Source organism: Tenrec ecaudatus, chromosome 14 (genome assembly GCF_050624435.1).
Source record: "Tenrec ecaudatus isolate mTenEca1 chromosome 14, mTenEca1.hap1, whole genome shotgun sequence".
In the NCBI taxonomy this organism is placed as follows: domain Eukaryota; kingdom Metazoa; phylum Chordata; class Mammalia; order Afrosoricida; family Tenrecidae; genus Tenrec; species Tenrec ecaudatus.
The window spans coordinates 83,528,399-83,549,597 of NC_134543.1; the positions used below are offsets into that span (position 1 = coordinate 83,528,399).

General features: G+C 49.6%; 1 protein-coding gene across 2 annotated transcripts; it reads left to right on the top strand.

The window, feature by feature from the left end:
• The first annotated feature begins 290 nt into the window (after nucleotides 1-290).
• HAUS4 (HAUS augmin like complex subunit 4) lies at nucleotides 291-9,937 on the top strand. Of its 2 annotated transcripts, none has more exons than XM_075531232.1 (10): nucleotides 291-435; nucleotides 2,148-2,223; nucleotides 4,423-4,565; nucleotides 4,645-4,776; nucleotides 5,103-5,237; nucleotides 6,066-6,162; nucleotides 7,329-7,474; nucleotides 8,861-8,991; nucleotides 9,291-9,359; nucleotides 9,505-9,937. In XM_075531232.1, the coding sequence occupies exons 2-10, from the start codon at nucleotides 2,169-2,171 to the stop codon at nucleotides 9,686-9,688; spliced, it is 1,092 nt and encodes a 363-aa protein (XP_075387347.1). In that variant the 5' UTR covers nucleotides 291-435; nucleotides 2,148-2,168; the 3' UTR covers nucleotides 9,689-9,937. The 2 variants fall into 2 exon arrangements, with proteins under 2 accessions (XP_075387347.1, XP_075387348.1); XM_075531233.1 differs by having other exon boundaries at nucleotides 335-427.
• The last annotated feature ends 11,262 nt before the right edge of the window (nucleotides 9,938-21,199 follow it).

Consider the following 21,199-nt stretch of genomic DNA (forward strand, 5'->3'; position numbering starts at 1 on the left):
AAATGCTAGCAAGGAGGGTGCTCCTGCTCTCAACGCTTGTCCCTAGATGTGGGGGTGACGGCGGGGAGCACCCAGCAGCAAGGGCAAGGGCGCCTTCGGGCGCTGCCCCTAGCCCAGCCAGGGGTCCGGCGGCCCAGGATCCCGGCGCCCGGGCCCGCGTCACTGGCCGTTGGCGACCCGGGAGCGCGCTCCGGGAGCGAGGGGCGGGGCCTACCGTTCCCGCCGCCGGCTGGCCCCGCCCCGTCCGAGCCCCGCCCCGAGCCCCGGCCCCGCCCCCGCCGGCCCGTTTCCGCCCTCCCGCGCGGTCCTCCCGGGCCGCGCTCCCCCGCCCCTGCGCGGGGCCGGAGCGAGAGGTTCCGGGGCGCGCGCGGGCCGGGTCTCGGGAGGTGTCGCCCTCGGCCGGCCTCGGGAGCGCCGGCCGCGCTGGGTGCGCAGGTTAGCCCTCGTCCGGGATGTGCGGGGCGGCGGGCGGGCGGGCGGGCGGGGCGCCGCGGGAGGGACCCTGCAGCCCGGCCGGAAGCCGCTCTCACCCGCGGGAGCCCCGGCCGCCCAGACAGACGGAGAGCGGGCGCCAGGGTCCCCGCCGCGCGTTGATTCATCTCGGGCCCCGCCGGGTCACGGCTTGTGAAAATACCTGTAAAATCCGTTTTACGTTCGCCGCAGCGTGTGAAGACAGCTCTAAGACTTTAAACGACGCTTGAGTCAGAACGCGTAAACGCTGGGCTCCCCGTGGCAGCGTTGTAACACGTCTGAGCGCCGAGGGTGGGGAATGGAGCCCGACTGCCGCCACCTCTCACGCCCGGTAGCATTTTTTAAGGGTAGAGAAGAGAACCCTAAAAAAACAGAAGGGGGCAGTTCCCCTAGGGCGGGAAGAACCATTGGCGTTTCAAAAAGTGGGGGCTTTGGCCCTCGTTTCCGCGTGTGGCATTCCACTGCCAAAACTTTTAACTTGCAGGCTTAGATCTGTGGATACGCAGAACTGTTAAAGAGAACACCGCTGCGCCTGCCCAAGAAGTGACATCTATAGACAGGTCGATTGTGTTATTAATTCTTCATGTCTCATCCCAGGCAGGAATCGTGATCTTAGGTTTGCAGGTAGGGGGGAAAAGGTTGGGCTCGGGAAAAGCATTTCCCTTGAATCCACACAGAAAGCAGTGGGAGCTGCAAATTAAGCCCTTCAATCCCGAGGGAGGCCACAGCTGCTTGCCCCTGTAGACCAGGTTACAAAACAAGTGAGTAGTTACTTTGATGTCCCTCATAAAGCGAGGGAGTAAACCAAATGTCCTGTGAACCTGAAGTGTTAAATCCCAATAGCCTTTGACGTCTGTTCTTTGAGAGGCTCAGCGACCCTTTGGCTTTGGCCTGTGCAACCTTACAGAAAGGTGGGAGGGGCTGGAGCACAGGGATGGAGAAGAACATTCCAGGGAAAATTCCTGGCTCCCAACTGTGCCCATCTTTACTGCCCCTCTGGTCGATGGCACCCTTTGTAGGGTGCTCCCCGATCTGTCCAACACCGGCGCTCAAGTCCCATTAACTGCACCGCTGCATACGCAGAGCTCAGTGACCTCAGTCAGTCTTTTTCCTGCCCTGCTCTTTACCGATGGATGATGCCCTTCTGCTAAACCAGTCGTTGCTGTTCAAGGGGGGAATGATTTGTCACTTCCGGAGGATGATTCTAGAGTTCATGACCCAAAACTCCCAAAGGATGAGTCACAGCAACACAGGCGACTCGTGGGCTTTGAGGCCTCGCTACTGAGGGGGAAACCCTCCGACCTCTCCTCTTGCCCGTGTTGCTCATAACAGACGCAGCAGCTCAGTCTAACTTAGCTGTCATGGGAGAGAGAAGAGCCTCTGATGTAGCCTCGAGTGAATTTGAGTTTTCTTTCCTAAGAAGATCCATTTGGGGCCACTTGGAACAAGAAGAAGCTGTTGTAATGCATTTTGAATACAGAATGTTTGGCCACTTGTGCGTCTGTGCATAAGGGCGTGGTACCCAGGAGGTGTGAGATGGCCCTTTCGTGTAAGAGGCATCCCTGAGACTCCTCCCCACCTGGTGGACAACAGAAATTTGAACCCCAAGTAGTTTTTTCTCCAGAACAGCTAGCCAGTTGATTCATCCTTCTGTTGCCTTCTACTCCATTCCACAGGTAGGATCCCAGGAAAATCAAATGGCATCTGGGGATTTCTGCTTACCTGGAGAAGGCATGGAAGTACTCCAGCAAGGTATGGATAGAAATTAGCAAGAGGTTGGAGGACTTCCCCAAAGAGGCCTTATTGACACTCTGGCCCTCTGTAATCAAAAGGGTTTTATAATGTTCACGAGCTGAGTTCCTGCAAGCCCAAGCATCGTGAAGACTCTTGGACACTTTCGTTTTGAAAATCATTGCCGCACCTCCGATTCGGGATGTGCTTGTGCATTGGACGAAACTCAAGCTCCTCCCGTAATGCATTTGCAAATGCCTGCTAAAGATAAGGGCAGCCAGCAAATTCCTTAAGGGCTTCCTTCTTACCTTACTTACATTTTCCCCACATTTTATTCTCTAAAATCTTAAGGTATTTTTTGTCTTAAACCCTATGTCTTGAATCCGTTGTCTTGAATTCTTCAAGAACCAGCACTGTTCTATATTTTGACCACTCCCCTATTGGAATCCTTCCATGTCTCATTAACTCCGTCAAGCCGACACCCAGTCCATGGTGCCTTCATGCACGCTGGAGCAGAATGTTGCTGGCTCCTGCGCTATGCCTGTGATTGGTTGTAGATTTGGGTCGTTGGGATTGTAGGGTTTTCGTTGGCTGATTTTTCAGCACCAGGCCGTTCTTGGTAGTCCATCTGAGTCTGGAAGTCCCACTGAAACGTGTTTGCCTCCAATGATGCTGTAGCGGTGGCCCTGCATAAGGTACATTGGTTCAGAATGGAACCCAGACCTCCCACATGGAAGGTGAGAAGTCTACTGAACTACCATGACCCCCTTTCAACATCTTTGGGAAGAAAAAGGTAGCTAGTTCTTATTCTCCAAGAGGACTTTGGATATATATAATGAGCCAGAGAATGAAACTTGAGTGCTTGGTGGTAAGTCGGAGTAAAGCAAAGACCCGAGCCACGGGTGGACAGGAAGCCACCTTGTGGGATGTGGGTGGCCAGGGGGGGGCTAGTCACTTGCACCTGTTTTCTCAAGTTTTACTGCTGTTCTGCTGAGTCCACGCGGGTCACTCACCACCACCACCAGGGCGCGTTTACGGCAAAGCTTCGTGTGGACTCACGCTGGTACACCCCTCAAGCTGGCGCATGTGACCAGAGAGCACATCCAGAATTGGAACGTGCGTTTCCTCGTTTCCTTCCCCAGTGAGCTCCAGTTTCTCGGTGTGAATGAGGAGCTAGGGGTATGGTGGTGACCCTTCCTAAAGGGTGCTTTATTCTCAGTCGTATTTGTCTGCTGCTTTCCAACTTTATTTCTGTTTTCTCAGATCTTTATTAGAAGGAGTCCAGGTAGCAGGATGGCTAGCCCTTGCTTGCCAACGTCGGGTCGGTGTTTCAAACCCACCAGCTGTTCTGTGGGAGAAAGGGCCTGCCGATCTGTCCCCATAAACATGGGGCAGCCCTGCTCTGCCACATGGGGTCACATAGACGCAACAGCACACAGTTCAAGGCCCCTTTCCTAATTCTGAATTCTTATTCTGGTATACTACCACCTAGCTACTACCCAGCAGTCAGTTTACTGCTTTACTGTGGGGCCTACACACAACTCTGGAACTACGATGCTGTTTGCCTAGTATTTCAGACACCACAGCGTCACTGTGATGAACAAGTTTCAGTGAAACTTCCGATTCTAAAAGACCAGAGAGAAAGGCTTGGACATCTTCTTAGTGAAAACCCTGTGAATGACCACAGAATGCTGTCTGAACCAGCCGGGCGCTGTAGATGGAGGGAGGGAAGCTGAGGCCGGAGGATCTCTGCAGGACCAGGAGTTGTGTGCTCTGCCGATTCGGTGTCTGCACTGAGCCCGGCCTCGATATGGTGACCTCCCGGGAGGGGGGGAACCACCAGGTTGCCTGAGGAGGGGTGAACCCACCAGGTCAAAGTATTTGTCGGATGCAGTGCTAGCAGATAAGTGCAAGGCGTGCAAATACCTGGTCACTACTACAGTGGACTCAGCTCCTGTAGCGATCACAGCGGTGACAGGCGGCACCGGGCAGGCATCACCATGAGCTGTAGCCTGCTCCGCGGCAACGCAGAACAACAACAGCACGGCGTAGATGCTGGTGACATTGAGTACCGCCTCCAGCTTATTTGTGGGTGTTAAAAAAAAATCTCATTAGATTTAGAAATCTTTATAGAAGAAACTTGTTTCTGGAAGTGAGTTTGAATCCCGGATAATTAGGTAAAAGTTCGAGCCCATTCCTCCTTTGCTCTTTTGTCTCGAGTCTTCAGGAAGCAGCTTCCTCCCTGTAACCTGAGTGAGGAGGATTTGCTGCGGAACCCGTGCTTCAGCAAGCTGCTGCTGAGGCTCTGCCAGCGTGTGGATGGGAGTGGGCTGAGCCTCAGCCTGGCTCAGGAGGAGGCGCAGGTAGAGGCCCTGAGAGAGGGCGGCCCAAGGGGAGGGGCTTCCCGGAGAGGTGCCTGCCTGGGAATCTTTTGGTTCCTAGGCTTGGAAAGACATTCGACTGCACAAGACCATGTGGCTGCGGTCCGAGATACTGCAGAGAGTAATCCAGGAGCTGCTTGTGGACTACTATGTGAAGACACAAGACACAAATCTAACTTCCGAGGACAAAAAGGTGAGGCAGAAGAGACGACGCAGGGGTGGGCTCCCAGCCGTGGAATGACCAAGCGAGCTGTGGCTTTGCCTGATTATGTGATCTGGGGGGACAGAAGCTCTGAGCAATAAGTTGTCTAAAAAAGATATGAGCTGTAATTGTGGGAGAAGGGCTGGGTGTGCTGTCAGGAGTTTTTAAAGGACGCTTGGAGAGGAGGAGGTGTTTACAAGTTGGGAGTTTTCTGCAGGAGACATGTTGGAGGACGCTGGAGCGGTGTGAAGAGCTGGTTGCTGAGGTGTGGGGAAGCATTTCACAGTAACCCTTCTGGTTTTCCGTCTCTGTTTTAGTTTCACGGGACCCTGGAACAGCGCTTACTGGTGACTGAACTGACCCAGCTCTTGAGTCCCAGCCAGGGGAAGGAGGCGCCTTCCTTGCTCGGCCTGGAGAAAGCAGACCTGATGGAGCTCATGCCACCTGCAGAGGTTGGGGACAGGCAGATATTGCCACCAAAGAAACCACAAAGCTCAGTTTTCTCCACCTCTAACACCCAACTTTCTAAAAAATAAGATATGTTGCTTCTGTGAAAATGATAACCTGTTCATGGCGGTCAAATTCAAGTAAGAAAAACATGACACGGAAGTCCACGCTCACGTCCCTCCATTTAACCGTACACGTCTTTCTAGGTAGCATGACAGTCGGCTCGTCCTAAGTGGCATTATGCCTCCCGCACTTGCACGGAGCCGTCTGTTTTCACGTCATAGATTAGGGTGTTGTTTCTGGTCCATAAATAATTGTCCGTACGATGCTAGTTCCCAGTGCGCGCTCAGCGCGCAGTGTGCAGGCTCGTGTCGGTGCTCGGTGCTCTTAGGCCGAGTGCTGGCCTCACGGCCGGGGTCCCGGCGTGTGGAGGAAGCGTCGGCGCCATTTGGCTGACCTAATTAATGGACCCCGAGGCTGCTGTTGGCCGTCCCACCGGTGGGAGCACGCTCGCCCATACGTGGCTTCCCCGGGGATGCCAGTTGCGTAGCGTCAGTGCGAGCAGTGGAATCACTGGGTCGGAGGACAAAGCACGTAAAACCTGTTGCTGAATTTCTCCCAACTGCTCTCCAGAAGGGTGTCCCCAGTGCTCCCAGCCCTTCCGTGTTGTCCTCTCCATGGGATCCTGACCTTCCCTTACGCTTTGTGAACCTGATAGGCCGAAAGCGAATCTCCCGTGCATTGAGGTCGTGGGCAGCAGCCAATCCACTGGCTGGATCTTGCTAGTCCCCAGAGTTGTGTTTGCCTCTCCCCTTTTCCTTCTGTGGCTGCAGGACTTCCTGTGGATGAGAAGCCGGCTCCAGCTGGAAGTGGAGCAGCAGCTCAAGAAGAAGTGTTTCGCACTGCTCTGCTACCACGACCCCAGTGCCGGTGAGTGCTGGCCCCGCGCTGCCTGCAGCTGCCCTCCTGTGGGCCTGTGCCCGCTCTCAGAACACCTCCACCGACGCATTTGTACTTCCTATTTGGGATAGAAGCTGAGAAGCTTCGGAAACACTCGCTTCTTTGTTTTCCCATCAAAACTCACCGATCGAGTCAGTGCCGACTCTCAGTGACCCGATAGGACTGAGTAGAACGGCCCTGTGACTTTCCGAGACCCTAACTCTGTGGGAGTCGAAAGCCCAGTCCTTGGAACTGCTGGCCCGCTCCTAATCTCTGTGCCACCAGGGCTGGCTGCTCCCTGTCTGAGGATGACAGGAGAGGATTTTGTTGGCAAGGTGCTCACCAGGCGTCGTCCTGGCACAGGACGGATGGGTCTGCTCTCCTTGGAGGACCAGCCCTGCAGAGTGGAGGAACGTGTAGGCTCCCGGGTCTCCCCTCGTCTGCCCTGAATTTAAGGGTCAACATGGGGAGGTTTGATAAGTTGAATCCAAAAATGATTATCTGGTACGGAAACCCCCGCCTAATACAGAATAAAAAATTAAGTTTAAAAAAAGTTAATAAGTAAATAAATGAGGGCCCTGTCTAGAATGAACAGTGAGTGAATAAAATTTGATTAGGAGACAAACTAAGCCCATGGCCATCGACTTGATTCTGACTCAGAGCAATCCTGAAGGAGTCAAACTGCCCAGAGGGTCTGCGAGGCTGTCGACCTCTATGGAAGCAGACTGCCACCTCCCTCTCCCACATAGCAGCTGGCGGGTGTAAACTGATGGCCTTTGGGTCAGCAACCAAATGCTTAAATCATTGTGCCACCGGGGTCCCTACCCAGTGTCATTGACGCAATTCCATCTCGTAGCGGCCCTACGTAGGGTTTCCAAGGCTGTACGCTTTATAGGAGTGTGTGTGTGTGTGTGTGTGTGTGTGTGTGTGTGTGTGTGTGTGTGTGTGTGTGTGTGAGATATTTAAGGGACCATCTAGCCTCATCTTTCTCCTAAGGAGCATCTGGTGGATTTGAACCTCCGACCTTGAGGTTAGCAGTCCAGTGCTTGCTCCACAGCACCAGCAGCACCATGGTTGGATAGGGGTGCTAGAGAATGGTTTGAGAAGGGCAGTGGTGACAAAGGTTTTCCTATGCAGTCATCTGTCTGTTTGCCCAGATTCAGACAGCGAAACCCTGAAGGCTGCGAAAATGTGGAAACTGGCAGAGGTGCTGATGAGTGAGAAGCAGCAGTGTCTGGACGCCAAGAGCCAGCAGAGGGAGCGCGCAGTGCTGCTGGAGAAGCAGAGCGCCACCTACTCCCAGGTGGGTCAGCGTCTCCGGGCCACAGGGCGGCCTGCGGGGGAAGCTAAGTGGGTGAGGCTGAGTTGTCTAGAGAAACACCACCAATGACACTCATGCATGTCTAAGAAAGAACTTTGTATCGAGAAGTGACCTTATACCAAGAAGGTAGCCCAGCCCAGTCCAACACGAGTCCATGCTGGCCGGGCCCCTGGTCAGCCTCCCATAGCTGCAGGCTGATGATGTAGAGTGAAGTGGGAAGCAGGAAGAGCACAGGCCCAGGCCGGTGTGTGCCAAGTCCTGGTTATCCAAGGTCATGGAAACAAGGCAGGGCACACACAGCTCAGTGGCTGAGTCGCAGGCTCCGCATCCCACTCGGGGCCGCCTCTGGGAGCAGGGACTCCTGCCAGCAGGAAAACAAAGGGCTTGGGAGGACGAAGCAGTACTCGCCTCTTCTAGAGAAGCCAGTCAGTCCCCAAGGAGCCACCATCAGGCTGTGACCCCAAAGGCTGGACTCTCCCCCTACCCTTCACACAGCTTCTAGTTGACATCAAATCCACTGGCACCCTCGTGGTTTCTGGTCTGCCCTCCTTTCTCCTCATAACGTGTTTTTGTGGGATGCTGTTTATCATATTGATATGCAGGGACTCCGACTAGTACCTCATTGCTGGGGAGCAGTTCTGGCTGGTGCCCGTGTGTCTGAGTACACCCACCCTCCACAGGATGTTCATTGGCTGCTTTGTCAGAAGTAGACTGCCATACCTTTCTTCCATGCAGCTTCTGGGTGGCCTCAGATTGCTGACCTTTTAGTGAACAGCCAAGTGCACTAAAGACTTAGTATTATGCTTAAATAAAGCGTTTCCATGATGCCAAATGCTAGAAGCTCACAGGCTGGTGGGTGGAAAGTCTTGTGGATCCAGTGGCGGTGGAGCCATCTCAGCACTGCCGTGACCGTGACTCCTGTAGCTCCAGAGCTATAGCTCTTGTCAGCATAGCTCCATGTGGCTTGTCAACAGGAATGGCTAGCAGGGAGTGAATGCACCTGGCCTCCAGTGAGCTATGTTTCTCTCTCTCTCTCTCTCTCTCTCTCTCTCTCTCTCTCTCTCTCTCTCTCTCATATCTCCAAATGAGGTCATCAAGCTGCGACTTGATTGACAGGTGAAACTCCACCTCTTCACACTTAATAGTCTCAAGTTGACATCAGATTATGTAACTACCACAGACCACCCCTTGTCAACTTGACACTTTCACACAGCTCTTTAGCCATATGTAATTTTCAAACAGACGATAATAAAATATCCGTGCCGGACAGGATAAAACTAAAATGCATACAATTAAAAAATGTGGGCTCTGTCCATCTGTCTGCTGTTTATAACACCCCACTCCCTTCTTCCTGCCCCTGGGGTTCAGGTGCTTCTCCGGTGCCTTGCCTTGCTCCAGAGGCTTCTTCAGGAGCACCGGCTGAAGACTCAGTCTGAGCTGGACCGCATCAGTGCCCAATACCTGGAGATCAAGTGCAGTGCCATGGTCCTTAAGCTGAGGTAGAGCTGTCACCCCGTGGGTCTAAGGGACTCTGGCCAGCCCACTCCTAAGTCCTCACCCTCCTCGTTCCCTGCCTGCTCACCCACCCCCCCAGCCCCAGGCTGTCAGCATTCCTGAGTCTCTTGTTTTAAAGCCTCTGTAATCATGATGGGGAACATTGCCAGGGCTTCAGAGGGACCTGGTTTATCCCATCACCACTGGGCTGCTTCCTTGACCATGGACAGGTCCCAGGTTCCATTCCCCACTGCGCCACTCTCAGGAAGCTCAGTTGGACGTTTCTTCCTTCCCCTTCTGTCAGGATGGAGGAGCTAAAGATCTTGTCTGATACGTACACTGCTGAGAAGGTGGGAGTTCATCGCCTTATTCGGTGAGCACTCCCAACGACCTGGCCCAGCTGTTCAGAGCTGGCTCCGTGCCCGCCTTAGACATGTCCCCGTCAGCCTGTCCCTGCTCCCGTGCGCATTCTGAGGACTCAGATCCTCATGCCGTTCCTTCTGTGCCTGGGCTCTCAGGGATCGTTTGGAGGGGGCCATTCGACTGCAGGAACAGGACATGGAGAAGTCTCGGCAGGTACTGAGCACCTACGAGGTCCTTGGGGAGGCGTTCGACGGGCTGGTGAAGGAGTACACCCAACTCAAACAGGCAACCGAGAACAAGCGCTGGGCCCTCCAGGAGGTCAGCAAGGCCTACCGCTGAAGGTGGGGCCCTGCTGCTTCCCCCCTGCTAACAGTGCGGCCTCCACCTGGGCCACTGCCCACACAGGTGTGCAGACATTTGCTTAATGCGCTGCAATCCGTCAGACACTTCTTGGTTGTTTTTTCTTTACAACTGAGCCTTTTCCAGGAAAGTAGCAGATTTACATCTTTTTATGAACAGCTATTTGTGACCATCAGTTCTGTGTTGTTTTTGATTACCTTCTAAATAAAGTGATATTATGTTGCAGGATTTTAGCTATGTTCCTTTGGGCAGGAATGGGAAAAGGGACCTCAAAGGCTCTGAACAAGGAAGGGGAGCAGTGATGGAAATACACAGAGACAGATCTATAATGCTCGCGCAAAAGATGGGCGGGAGATGCGCCAGCCCACCCCCCTGGAGTCCGGAAGCACAGGGGTGCCTGGTGCCAAGAGCAGTAGGGAACGGCTCTGTGGCCCTGAGGAGATAAAGCAGTCGTGTTAGTCTGGGTAGACAAGAGAAACAAATTCGTGGACACTCAAGTGTATAAGAGTTTTATGTACAAGAGCAATTTTATATTGAGAAAACATCAAGTCCATAAGTCTGATATTAGCCCATATGTCCAATACCAATCTGTAAATTCCTCCTCAAACTCATGAAACATATGCAATGACACCAAATACAGGAAGATCACGAGCCAGTGGGTGGAAAGTCTTGTGGATCCCGTGCCAGTGGAAACAGCATCTCAGTGCTGGCATGGGTCTCCATGTGGCTTCTGTAGCTCCAGGATCTGGCTGCATCAGCATAGCTCCATCAGGCTTCATGTCAGTAATGTCTCATGGGGAGTGGGGGAGTGAGTGAGTGAGTGAGTGAGTGTGTGTGTGTGTGTGTGTGTGTGTGTGTGTGTTACCTCCAACGAGCTATTTAGCACCTCCAAATGATGTCATCAAGCTGTGATCTGATTGACAGGCTACATTCCACCCCTTCACAAGTTGATACCAGATTATGTCATCACCACAGACCACCCCTTGTCTTGACACTTTTACACAACTCTTTAGCCAGACAGTTTTTAACAAACAAAAAGAATAAAATCATATCTGTACCTAACAAGTTAATTGAATTGCCAGAAAGCAGGCAATTCAATATGTGCCAAAGCACAAAGTCTCAACAACCCTAGCCCCTTTTGCACTGGGTTATGAACTTTGAACCAGTCAACCTGCTCTTGTTTCTCTAGTCCCTGTGAACCAGGTCCACAGGTGTCAGTGGCCAGACTCAACCCGTCTCTATTGCTGCATTTCTCCCACTTCCACTCAACAAGTGGATCCAGGTGGTTATCTAGCAAGCATTTCAGTCAGTTCACAGGCTCCCTTTAACATTCAGCCCTAGAGAGGAGTTTTCATCATGGTTCCAGATTTTTTTCCAGCTTTTGACATAAATCACTAGTTAAAAATAAACCCAAAGAGTTCTATTTTTACCCCCTTCAATCTACCAACAACCCCCTAGTCAAGTCTCTTCACTTTCAAATGCCCTGAACACTCAAGACACTGGGTGGGGCTTATCATTTCAGAGCCTTCTTTGTAGGCATGTCCTAAACCAACTTAAAGATCAAATTTTAATGGTTGAAGGCAAGGCTTACAAACTTCATAATCCCCAATCATAATTTCTATCAATTATACAGTAGAACCTGGACGTCCACACTAATCTGTTCTAGAAGGAGTGTCGAGATACGATGCAGTTGAGTTCTGAATCAATTTTTCCCATAATAAATAGCTAAAATTATTAATTTGTTCTCAACCACCAAGATTTTACCCTCAGTTCCAGCATCCACTTAGATTAGGCCAGACTGGGAGGAGCCTTGACTTGTGTCGAAGGTGGCAACAGAACAGAAACAAGCTTGTACGCTAATTTCAGAGCCTGCTCAGCTGCTCCAACCACAGGCCAGGGAAACAAGGTCTTCCCCCATGATGATCTTAGCTTTCAGAATAAGGTCTTTGTTGGTGCAACTTTAAATTTTTCTCCTGTAAATGGTGCTTACTTAGCCATTTATAGCAAGTGTTAGCCTACACAGATTAATAAACAGCACATCAAACTCACTCACTGGGTCGGTGCCAGCTCACAGCCACCCTATAGGCCGGTTAGAACTGCCTTGTGCCTTTCTGTAACTGTACAGAGTCTGTCTCCTTCAAACAGACAGTGGCTTCGAGCTGCCGACCTTTCAGGTAGCAGCCCAACTTGTAACCACTACTCCACCAGGGCACCTAAATAGTTTTTTGGATTTTTATTTTTTTCTCCTAAATTGTTTCCTTGGAAAAACTTAGAAATAATTTATATTGCCTAGTTCTTAATTTCCCCCCCAACGTTTTCAGGGAGAAGTTTTCAAACCGATGGAAAAGTTGAAGGTGTCTAATACCAGCATACTTAACTAGATTCAACATTTTCATTTTCTTTCCTTCCTGATCTTCTTTTCCTGCAGTCTCCATATAAAACTATATTGTAAAAAAAAAACAAAAAAAACCAAAAAACTATATTGTATATTGTATACATAATACATAATTGCATGTTATAAGCTATACCTTCATGTGTCTATCTCTAGTATATAATATTTATGTAATATAGCATATGTTTGATCTAATAAACTATAGAAATACTGCCATAAATATATGTTGTATATGCATATTAGAGATATATACATAAAGACGATATATAATATACATATAGTTATAGATAATATGTAATATAGTATATTTAATGTACCACTATTTTATTAACCTAGTATATATTATTTATAATATGTTATAATACTAGAACTATATATAGAGAAATTATATATAATATGCATGTATTTTACAATATATAATATAGTTGAGTTAGGCTGGGTTGCCTAGAGAAACATTTGGTGATACTCATATGTTAAGAGAGAACTTTAAAAAAAAAAAGAGAGAGAACTTTATATCAAGAGGTAATTATAAGCACTGAGGAAACACCCAATACTCCTCTGGTTCTTTGAGGCTTCCTCACCCCCCACTATCACGACCCCGGTAGTGCCTTTCACTGGGGTCTAGACCAGAGCATGTGCACAGGTACAGATGAGAGATAGCACTCATGACACATGGAACCCAGGAACAGGAATGGGAATAGCAGTACCAGATGGGTAGGGGAAAGGTGGGGAGAGGAGGGGAGGAAGGGGAAGCTGATCCCAATGGTCAACCCACGCTCACACAAACCCCCTCCAGGGGACAACCAACAGAAACTATGGGGGAAGTGAGACATCGGTTGGTATAAGGTATGAAAATAATAATTATAATTTATCAAGGGGTCATGAGGTAAGGGGGAGGGAAAAAAGAGGAGCTGATACCAAGGGCTCAACAGAAAGTAAATCTCAAGAAAAGAATAAGGGCAACATATGTACAAGTATGCTTGGTATAATTAATGTATGGATTCTTATAAGAGCCCCCAATAAAACGATCTTTTAATAAAAAAAAAAGTGATGATATATCGAAGATACATCCCAGCCCAGTCCAGAAAAGTCTGTAAGTCCAGTTCTAGTCTGTAAGTCCCTCTTCGGACTCACACAGCCTCATGCCAGGATGCAGAATGCAGGGAGAGTGGCCTGGTGGGTGCAGAAGTGTGGATCCAACAGCGGGTCTCTGGCAGCTCCCTGAGTGACCGAGCAACAGGAAGTGAAGCCGGGAGAGGAAGGTGAGGTGATGCTCCTTATTAGAAGGCTAGACCCACAAGGAGGCATCCTCGGGCGGTGACTTGATTGACGGGCCGAACACCCCTTCACTCATCCCTGCAAGTGGACACAAGGTTATACAACTACCACAATAGTATATACCATATAGATAATAACCAAGACGCTAAACTCACTGCCCTGTGGATTTCCGAGGCTGTCAATCTTTATAGGAGTAGAAAGCCTCATTTTTATCCCTGGGAGCAGCTTGTGGTTTTGAACTGACCTTGTGGTTAGCAGCCAGACAAGAAACCAACTATGCTACCAAGGCTCCTGACTATAAACAATAATCTAATTTATAAATAGATACTACAGTATCAATATATACACTAGAGATAGCTACAGAAAATAACATAACATATAGTGTTCTCTATATATTATATATATATATTTTATATTTTGTTTTTTTCTGAACCATTTGCTAGAAAGTTTCACACTTCTTTCCCTAACTACGTAAGCAAGCAAGTCCTAAAACTAAGGGCACTCTGCTATGTACTGTAATTGAGACCTAAAAAGCTAATGATTCTGTATTATTAATTCTACATTCAGACTTCCTCACCACCCCAGCCCCCCAAGTTTCATATCTTGAATGTAGATGCTAGGTCTCTTTAGTTTCTTTTCCAGTAGAATAATACCTGCCCCCTCCCCCGCCCCACACCATTTTCTTTGTTTTGTTTTTTAAAGTGAAATTTGCCCTCTGAGAAATCCCAGCCAGTTCCCTTGTAGAATGTTCCACTGTGTAGTTCTGTGTCTGTGATGTTTAACTTTTTCCTCCCTGGTGCTGGCCACTACAGTAGCCACGAGCCACGTGTAACGATTTAAGTTAACTAAAGGCAGTGCTTCCGTCTGCTGTGCATAGGGTTGCGGGGAGCCAGAGGCATGGCGCCCAACCACAACAAAATAAAATCTGAGTAGGCGGACGGGTTGCTGTAATATGTGTGCAGGCTCCCAATAAATGCTTAATCAATCGATCAATCGGTACAACTTGAGTGGGCTGGTGGTTACTGTATTAATGTGAAATGTTTCTGCTACTGCAGACAAGGTCTCCTGGATAGTGCGGCAAGCCCGCTATTTCCTCTACAACGGACATCAGGTCTAGAGACTTGATTAAATTCAGGTCATGCCATTTTGCAAATAAATAATAAATGGCATTACGTACTTCAATTACATCACACCAGAGCCCCATCAGGTCAGAATGTCTCACTATTAATTATGCTGCGATTGAGCTGGCGACTGCCAAAGCTCTCTAGCATGTCAACTTACACAGGGATAAGAAGAGAGGTATTGCTGCTAGCGCCCCAGTCCATCCGTGCATGGGTTCATCCCAAGCAAGACAAGTTCAAATGTGTCTCTGTGACCAGCAAGTTCTCTCAGTACTAGACTTGTCTCACAAAACCTCAAAGTCATTGCTATCAAGTCTGTCCCAATGCATAGAGGCCCTGTGGGACTCTGTGTTCTGAGACGGAAACTTTACAGGAAGGAGCAGAAAGCACACCTGTCTTCTACAGAGCAGCAGGTGGTTTTGAACTCCTGACCTTGTAGTTAGCACCCCAATGTGTGACCACTACGTCATCAGGGTTCCTGTTTAGTCTCCTTTAGTGGGTCAGTTAAATTCAAGGCAGAATGATCAGAGGCTGTTTGGGATTCCCAAGCGGTACTATTGGTATATTTTCTTGAAGTCACAGGACCATCGCGGGGCTTATTAAGAACTTTAGGAGAAAACTGAAAACTGCGCTGGTGAGAAGAAAGCTCTCCTGTGAGAACTGTATTGGGAAACCTTATCCCATTCACTTTACAGTGCAGATCTCGCGCCCCAACGTTGAGAGGCACACAGGACCAAGAGGACCGTTCGGATGTGCTGATCAAGAGCTCAAGCACTCTTTTTCTTTTTATTCTTTTCAAGCATTCTTTGGAGATGGGGTAGAGATGGAAGCATCACCTTCAGAAGAGATGTGGAGGAATATGAGCTTCACATTTTACACTTGATCTTAGCCAAAAGGCCGAGAAGCGATGAGCTTCACATTTTAAATCAAGGTCTCTATGATTTTGCAGCAATACTTTTTTGACGTAGCCTTTTATTTTTCCTTTGTAATCAGTTGCATCTGGAAATGAACTTTTAAAATCTCAAAACAGAGGGTCAGGGGAAGGTGGGAGGAGAAGGAGGAGAGAGAGAGAGCCAATGATCGCAGTGATTGATGTACAACACCCCCACCCCCCGCAGGGGACGAACAACAGAAATATGGGTGCAAGGAGACAGCGGGTAGTGTGAAATACGAACATAAAAATAATTTATAAATTATCAAGGATTCACGAGGGGGGAATGGAGGGGGCGAAAAGAGGAACTGATACCAAGGGCTCAAGTAGAAAGAAAATGTTTTGGAAATGATGATGGCAACATATGTACAAATCTGCTTGATACAATTGAAGTATAGATTGTGATAAGAGCAGTACGAGCCCCCAATAAAAGGATTTATTAAAAATTTAAAAAATCTTAAAACTCCTTTTTGATATTAATTATGGCATTCAGCATTATTTAGTCATGCTCTCAAAATCCATACTGGATCTTGGTATTTGGAATTACAAGGATAAGTAATTTTCTTTTTTTTAAGTGAATCTTGTCCTCAGTGTTTAGAACCTATAGACCATGCTAGCCATACAAAGAGGGAACGTTGGTGGTGGTGTGGTTATGCAGGGAGGATGCGATCCCTAAAATCCGTCGTGGAAACCAGCCGCTGCTCCTGGGGAGAAAGACTGGGTTTTCTACTCCTGTAAGGAGCTACGTCTCGGAAACTCACGGGGCAGCTCCACCCTGTCCTAGAGGCTTCCTCTGAGTCGGGCCGCCTGACAGCAGTGAGTGGCATAGAAACAGTCTAAGAGCATACATTTAAGATAGCAGACAATATAGATAAATGTGATCGCAAACCAAGGAAGTGGATAAAACATTTAGAAGGTAGAGCTTTCAGAGGAGGTGAGCTTGGGATAGAACGTTGGGAACAGCTGCAGAGATGGGCAGAAAAGGGGACAGCACAGTGCATAAAGACACAGCACTAGAAATGAGCAAATCACACACCAAAGGAAACCTTCATCGTAAATGACCGAAAATTGAGAAAGACATCCAATCGAGACTCCTCTGGGAGCTGGGGTTTGAGAACCAGCATTTAGTTTGCAACGGCCTGAAAAGACTCAGACCGGGCTCACAGGCAGGGAGGGTCCCAGGCCTGGCTCCCTACAGGGCCTGAGGATGGATCGGGAGCTTTTTAAAAATATGTTTTCAGAATCTAAAGAAAATGGAACGTTTGTCTACAATAGTGCGGCACAAACTACTTTTAAAGAATCTTTGTCTCAAAAAATGCGCTATATAAAAAAATCTGAGCAAAACCAAAGTATATACAATGAAAAGTAAGAATGGACCATACAGACCTCCCGCTCCCGGTCCGAGGTCAGCATTTAGAATGGTTTGCAGGTCCCCCTAGAAAATGCTCATCTCATCGAGCACCACTGCGCAGGTGCCTTGCTGTCTCTTTGGAGTTTTGTTTGCTGTTATTATACTCAATCAAACATGTCAATTCTAGTGATCTCGTGGAAAAATCGATTAATGACTAACTTATATAGTTTGGTAGAGAAATCTGTAAAAGTATTGGTTCCGTGGCAGGGGTCAGACGCGGAGTGATTGGTTGAGACAGAGCTCTTGCTGGGGGTTGTAGACGGGCTAGGAAAGGGTCTTCAAAGGGTTAGCATCAGGATTCCTCTGTTTCTCCCTCCCCCCTCTCTCCACTGCCCATATCTACCTCTGCTGACCCGCCTTTACTCTTGCACACACCCTCCTTACCCGCCTCTTCCTACAGCTGCGAAGTCCAGTTGACGCTCCCTCTGTGAAGAAGCGATTGGTGAGAAGGGAGGATGGGGAAGGAGAGCTAACAGGCCTGAGGACGAGCAGAAAATGTTCTCAGGTGGACTGTGGTGGTGAGTGCACACCTGGTCTTAAGAGGAAGGCCAATCACACTGTAAGGTGCCTGAAGCATATGCCAATAAGACTATTCAAGAAAAAAATGGCCTCCCGTACGTTGCCTTCAGAAACTGGATTAGGAATTTCTGGGACTCTTGGACAAATAATGTCCATGAAGACTAAGATGCCCCGAGGTGATATGTGACACTGCATTCTTTCTCAGTCGCCACAAATGGGGACGCAGGGCCCCCAGTGCCCACTAGAGACCAGCCTGGAGATGCCCAGCCCACCCACTAGTTGATTTTCTCTCGAACAAAATTGTTGGGAGGGCCAGTTGATTTTCTAAGGTTGTAAATCAATATGGAAAATCCCCAATTTTTCTCCTAGAGAACAGCTGGTGGGGTAGAACCACCGACCTCTCACTTACCAGCCCAATGCTTAATCCCGGGCACCACCGCCCCAGCTTCCTGTGCTGCCCCTCTTCCCATGAAGAATCGCTCCACCTTCTCCATCTTAACGAAACCTAGGCTGCCTGTTTCTTTATACTGAGAGGCAGTGAATATTTAGGAGTCAACTCATAATGGATGAAATGAGCCATCTGTAGAAAAAAATTTACCACGAAGGATGATTTGTATTTGAGTCACTAAAGCCTAAAAAACAAGACAAAACACAAAGCCTCCCTGCCAGTGAGTCCATTCTGTCCCGGCAGGTGTCCGAGACCCGCACCCTGCACCGGAGTAGAGAGCCTCTTCTTTCTCACCCCGAGCAGCAGCTGGGGGAGAACCCATGACCCACCATGTCACCAGGACGCCTTTGCTAAGCCGCGTCTCTGGGAAATACGACTGCAGTTTAGAGAGACCTAATTTAGGAAAGGCTTAGCCAAGAGCAAGGGCTTCCCGTTTTCGTCCACCCCGACCTGCTTGGGAGACACCGACAGGGGAGATGAGTGCGCACACTGGAGAGGCTAAGCTGAGGGCAGGAGCAAGGCCCGGTGCCGCTTCTTTCCATAAAGCTGCCCACGAAGAACGCTGGAAACCTAATTAGATGAGAGACACAGCTCCTAAACACTTTGCGTGTCTTAAATGATTTAGTCTTCACAGCAAACTTCTGAGGTAGGTACTATTGGAATCTCCAGGTTACAGATGGGGAAAGTGAGGCGTGGAGAGGCCAGTGACCTTGTGCAGTGTCACAAAGCGGGGAAGCTGAAGAGCTGCCTGGCTCCAGAACCTGTCTGACACAGCACCGTTTATTGATCGGGCCTCCCAGGTATCTCCGACTCTGCGGAGGGCAGGGGATGCCCTTGCACGGCTGATAGCTGGACGCACACAACCGCCTGTTAGAAGGTCCTGTCCACCTGGCTAGAAGTGCCGCGCCTCGCAACCTCGCCCATCTCAAATTCTGCTTCCTCCATCATCATTCCAGCAGGAAAGCATTTATCACTGAAATCTCCACGGCACTTTGAATTCTTTGCCATGCTTGTCCTGGACTGCCTTAACTTGTCATCACGGCGTCGGGAACTGGGTTGGAGCCAGTTTAGGACATTGAAGCTCCTGGAAGGGCAGGTTGTTGTGAACCAGGGGTTCTTAATTTGGGGCCATTTGAAGTTTATCAATCGATATTGCCCATCTTTTAAAAAACGGAAAGTATGTTTTTCATTGTACTGGGTTTCTCTTTTTGTGGAAAGTAACTTTTATTTATTTGTTGTTGTTTAGAGTTATCAAAGTTTATTAGTGGTTATTAGGGTCAGTATACAGAAAGTGGGGGTGGAAAAACTACAAGGATCATGGAATGCTAGCTTGCAAGCAGATTCTTGTAATTGCTGTCAATAAGGCTTAAACCTGTAAATAACTGAACAGGCAAAGGTTGTGAGATAGAGATACGGGGGGCTTCAAACAGTGTGTGGGAGCCTTCCATTACTTTCAGATCTATTACAGTCATCACTGGGCGATTTCCTGCTGCTGGTTTCTCTGCTGGCCTGCTCTTCCACCTGCCTGACCAGCACCAGGCCCTTCCTGAAAGCTCGCAGGACTGAGAGGTCATTGGGATGCATGACTAGCTAGCTAGCTACGGTGGGTTCTGCTTTGTCCTCAATGTTCTCCAGGTCGTAGCCTGGCTGCTTGGTCCTCTCGGGAGAGCTTACGTCAGGTCGGCCCTTGCTTTGAGCTGAAGAGGTGCGAGCAGTCTCGGGGAGGAGGCACCACCGGGTGCGCGGACTACACACTGCTCAGGCTGTGGGTGCTCCTTGTTGTTTCAATCATTTTATGGGGGGCTCGTACAACTCTTATCACAATTCCATACATTGATCCACTGTGTCAAGCACAGTGGTACATTGGTTGCCATCCTCATTCTCAAAACATTTGCTTTCTCCTTGAGCCCTTGGCATCAGCCTCTCCGTATTTATTTTTTTTTAACACACGCGCATACAAGAAAAAGACAAGCCGCTTTGCGGTGGCAGAACCTCCTGGAGCCGGAGGATGGCGATGGTTGCTGAAGGCGGTGGGTGCACGCCAGTCCCCCTGAGCCCTAATGTTGCGGGGGCTCAGATGGTCCATGTGATGCTGGGCCGCTGACCCCAAGGGGGAAAAAAGTTAACCCATTCATAACATCTTGTGAGAAGAGTGGCCTTGTTTCATATTTTTGCCTCTCTCAGGTCTGGCGTAAGAGAAAGCACGGGACGCTCTTGCTGCAGTGCGCTGTGGGCTGAAGCAAGTGAAGAGGAACATACAAGCAGGTAGAAGGTCCTCCTCACACACCTTGGTGGCCCTCTGAGGTCCGTGGATGACATTCCAGGAAATGCTGTTGTAAAAGGACAGGCAGCGACCGTGGGGTGGAATGAGCGCCTTAAAAAAATAGTAATCCTGTGACTTTTCCCTTAGTTCTTGGAAGAGCAGCTTGGGAGCTTCCTCCCGGCCCCGCCCCCGTGTCTTCAGGGTTGCTTTTGTTCCAGTGCCGGGAGGCACTGGGGGGTGGGGGTGGGGGGATGGGGCTCTACTCTGGATGATTTTCTACCCTGCTCTTTTGCCTTTTTGCCCAGCAGGGAATTTCCTGGTGGCTTGATATTTCTCAGGAAAGCCTTTAACAACTTGATGGTTTGATAGTTTTGCCTTGGAATGAACAGCACCTGCGCTGATTCACAGGTGCCCTGGTGGCATAGAGGTCACATTGACTGTTACTGGGAGGTCAGAGTTCCAAGTCCTTGGGAGAAAGAACCCCCCAGGGCCGTTCTTTCTGTGGAGGTCGATGGGTGGCCTGGGTTTGGCCGGAGCTGGAAGTCTCCTGAGTCACTGGTTGTCAGGGGCAGCTGAGTCAGTTCCCGCTTCCGACTCAGAGTGACTCAGGTACAGCTGAACCAGGAGGAGACGCCATCTTGACCATTGTTCTGGAGGTTTGAGCCCCATTGTTGCCGCTGCTGGGTCAGTCCACCTCCTTCAGGGTTTCCCCTCGGGCTCACGTCCCTCTACTTTACTAGGGACAAAGTGGGGGCTTTCTACTCCCATCAAGAGTGACAGTCTCTGGAAACGCTCAGAGGCAGCTCTACCCTGACGGCAGCTAAGGTCCTAAAGATGAATGGTTCAGGATTGGTTCCATTCTGCTCTGGTGCGGGAGGCCCACCCTAGACTTGACAAAGACTCCAAACGCCCTGCCTCCAAGTGGAGGCCGGCTCCGAGCGACCCTCTAGGACAGGGCAGAGCTGTCCTCTGAACTTCCGACCCTGAAACTCCGTACGGGAGTAGGAAGGATGGGGATATAGGAGTAATTCTGGAAGAGAGAGAGAGAAGCTCGCTAAGAGCTGGGTTGGCAGAGAAGCAGAACCGCATGGGAGCCAAGTAGTCCAGAAGCTGCCAGCTGGGTCAGT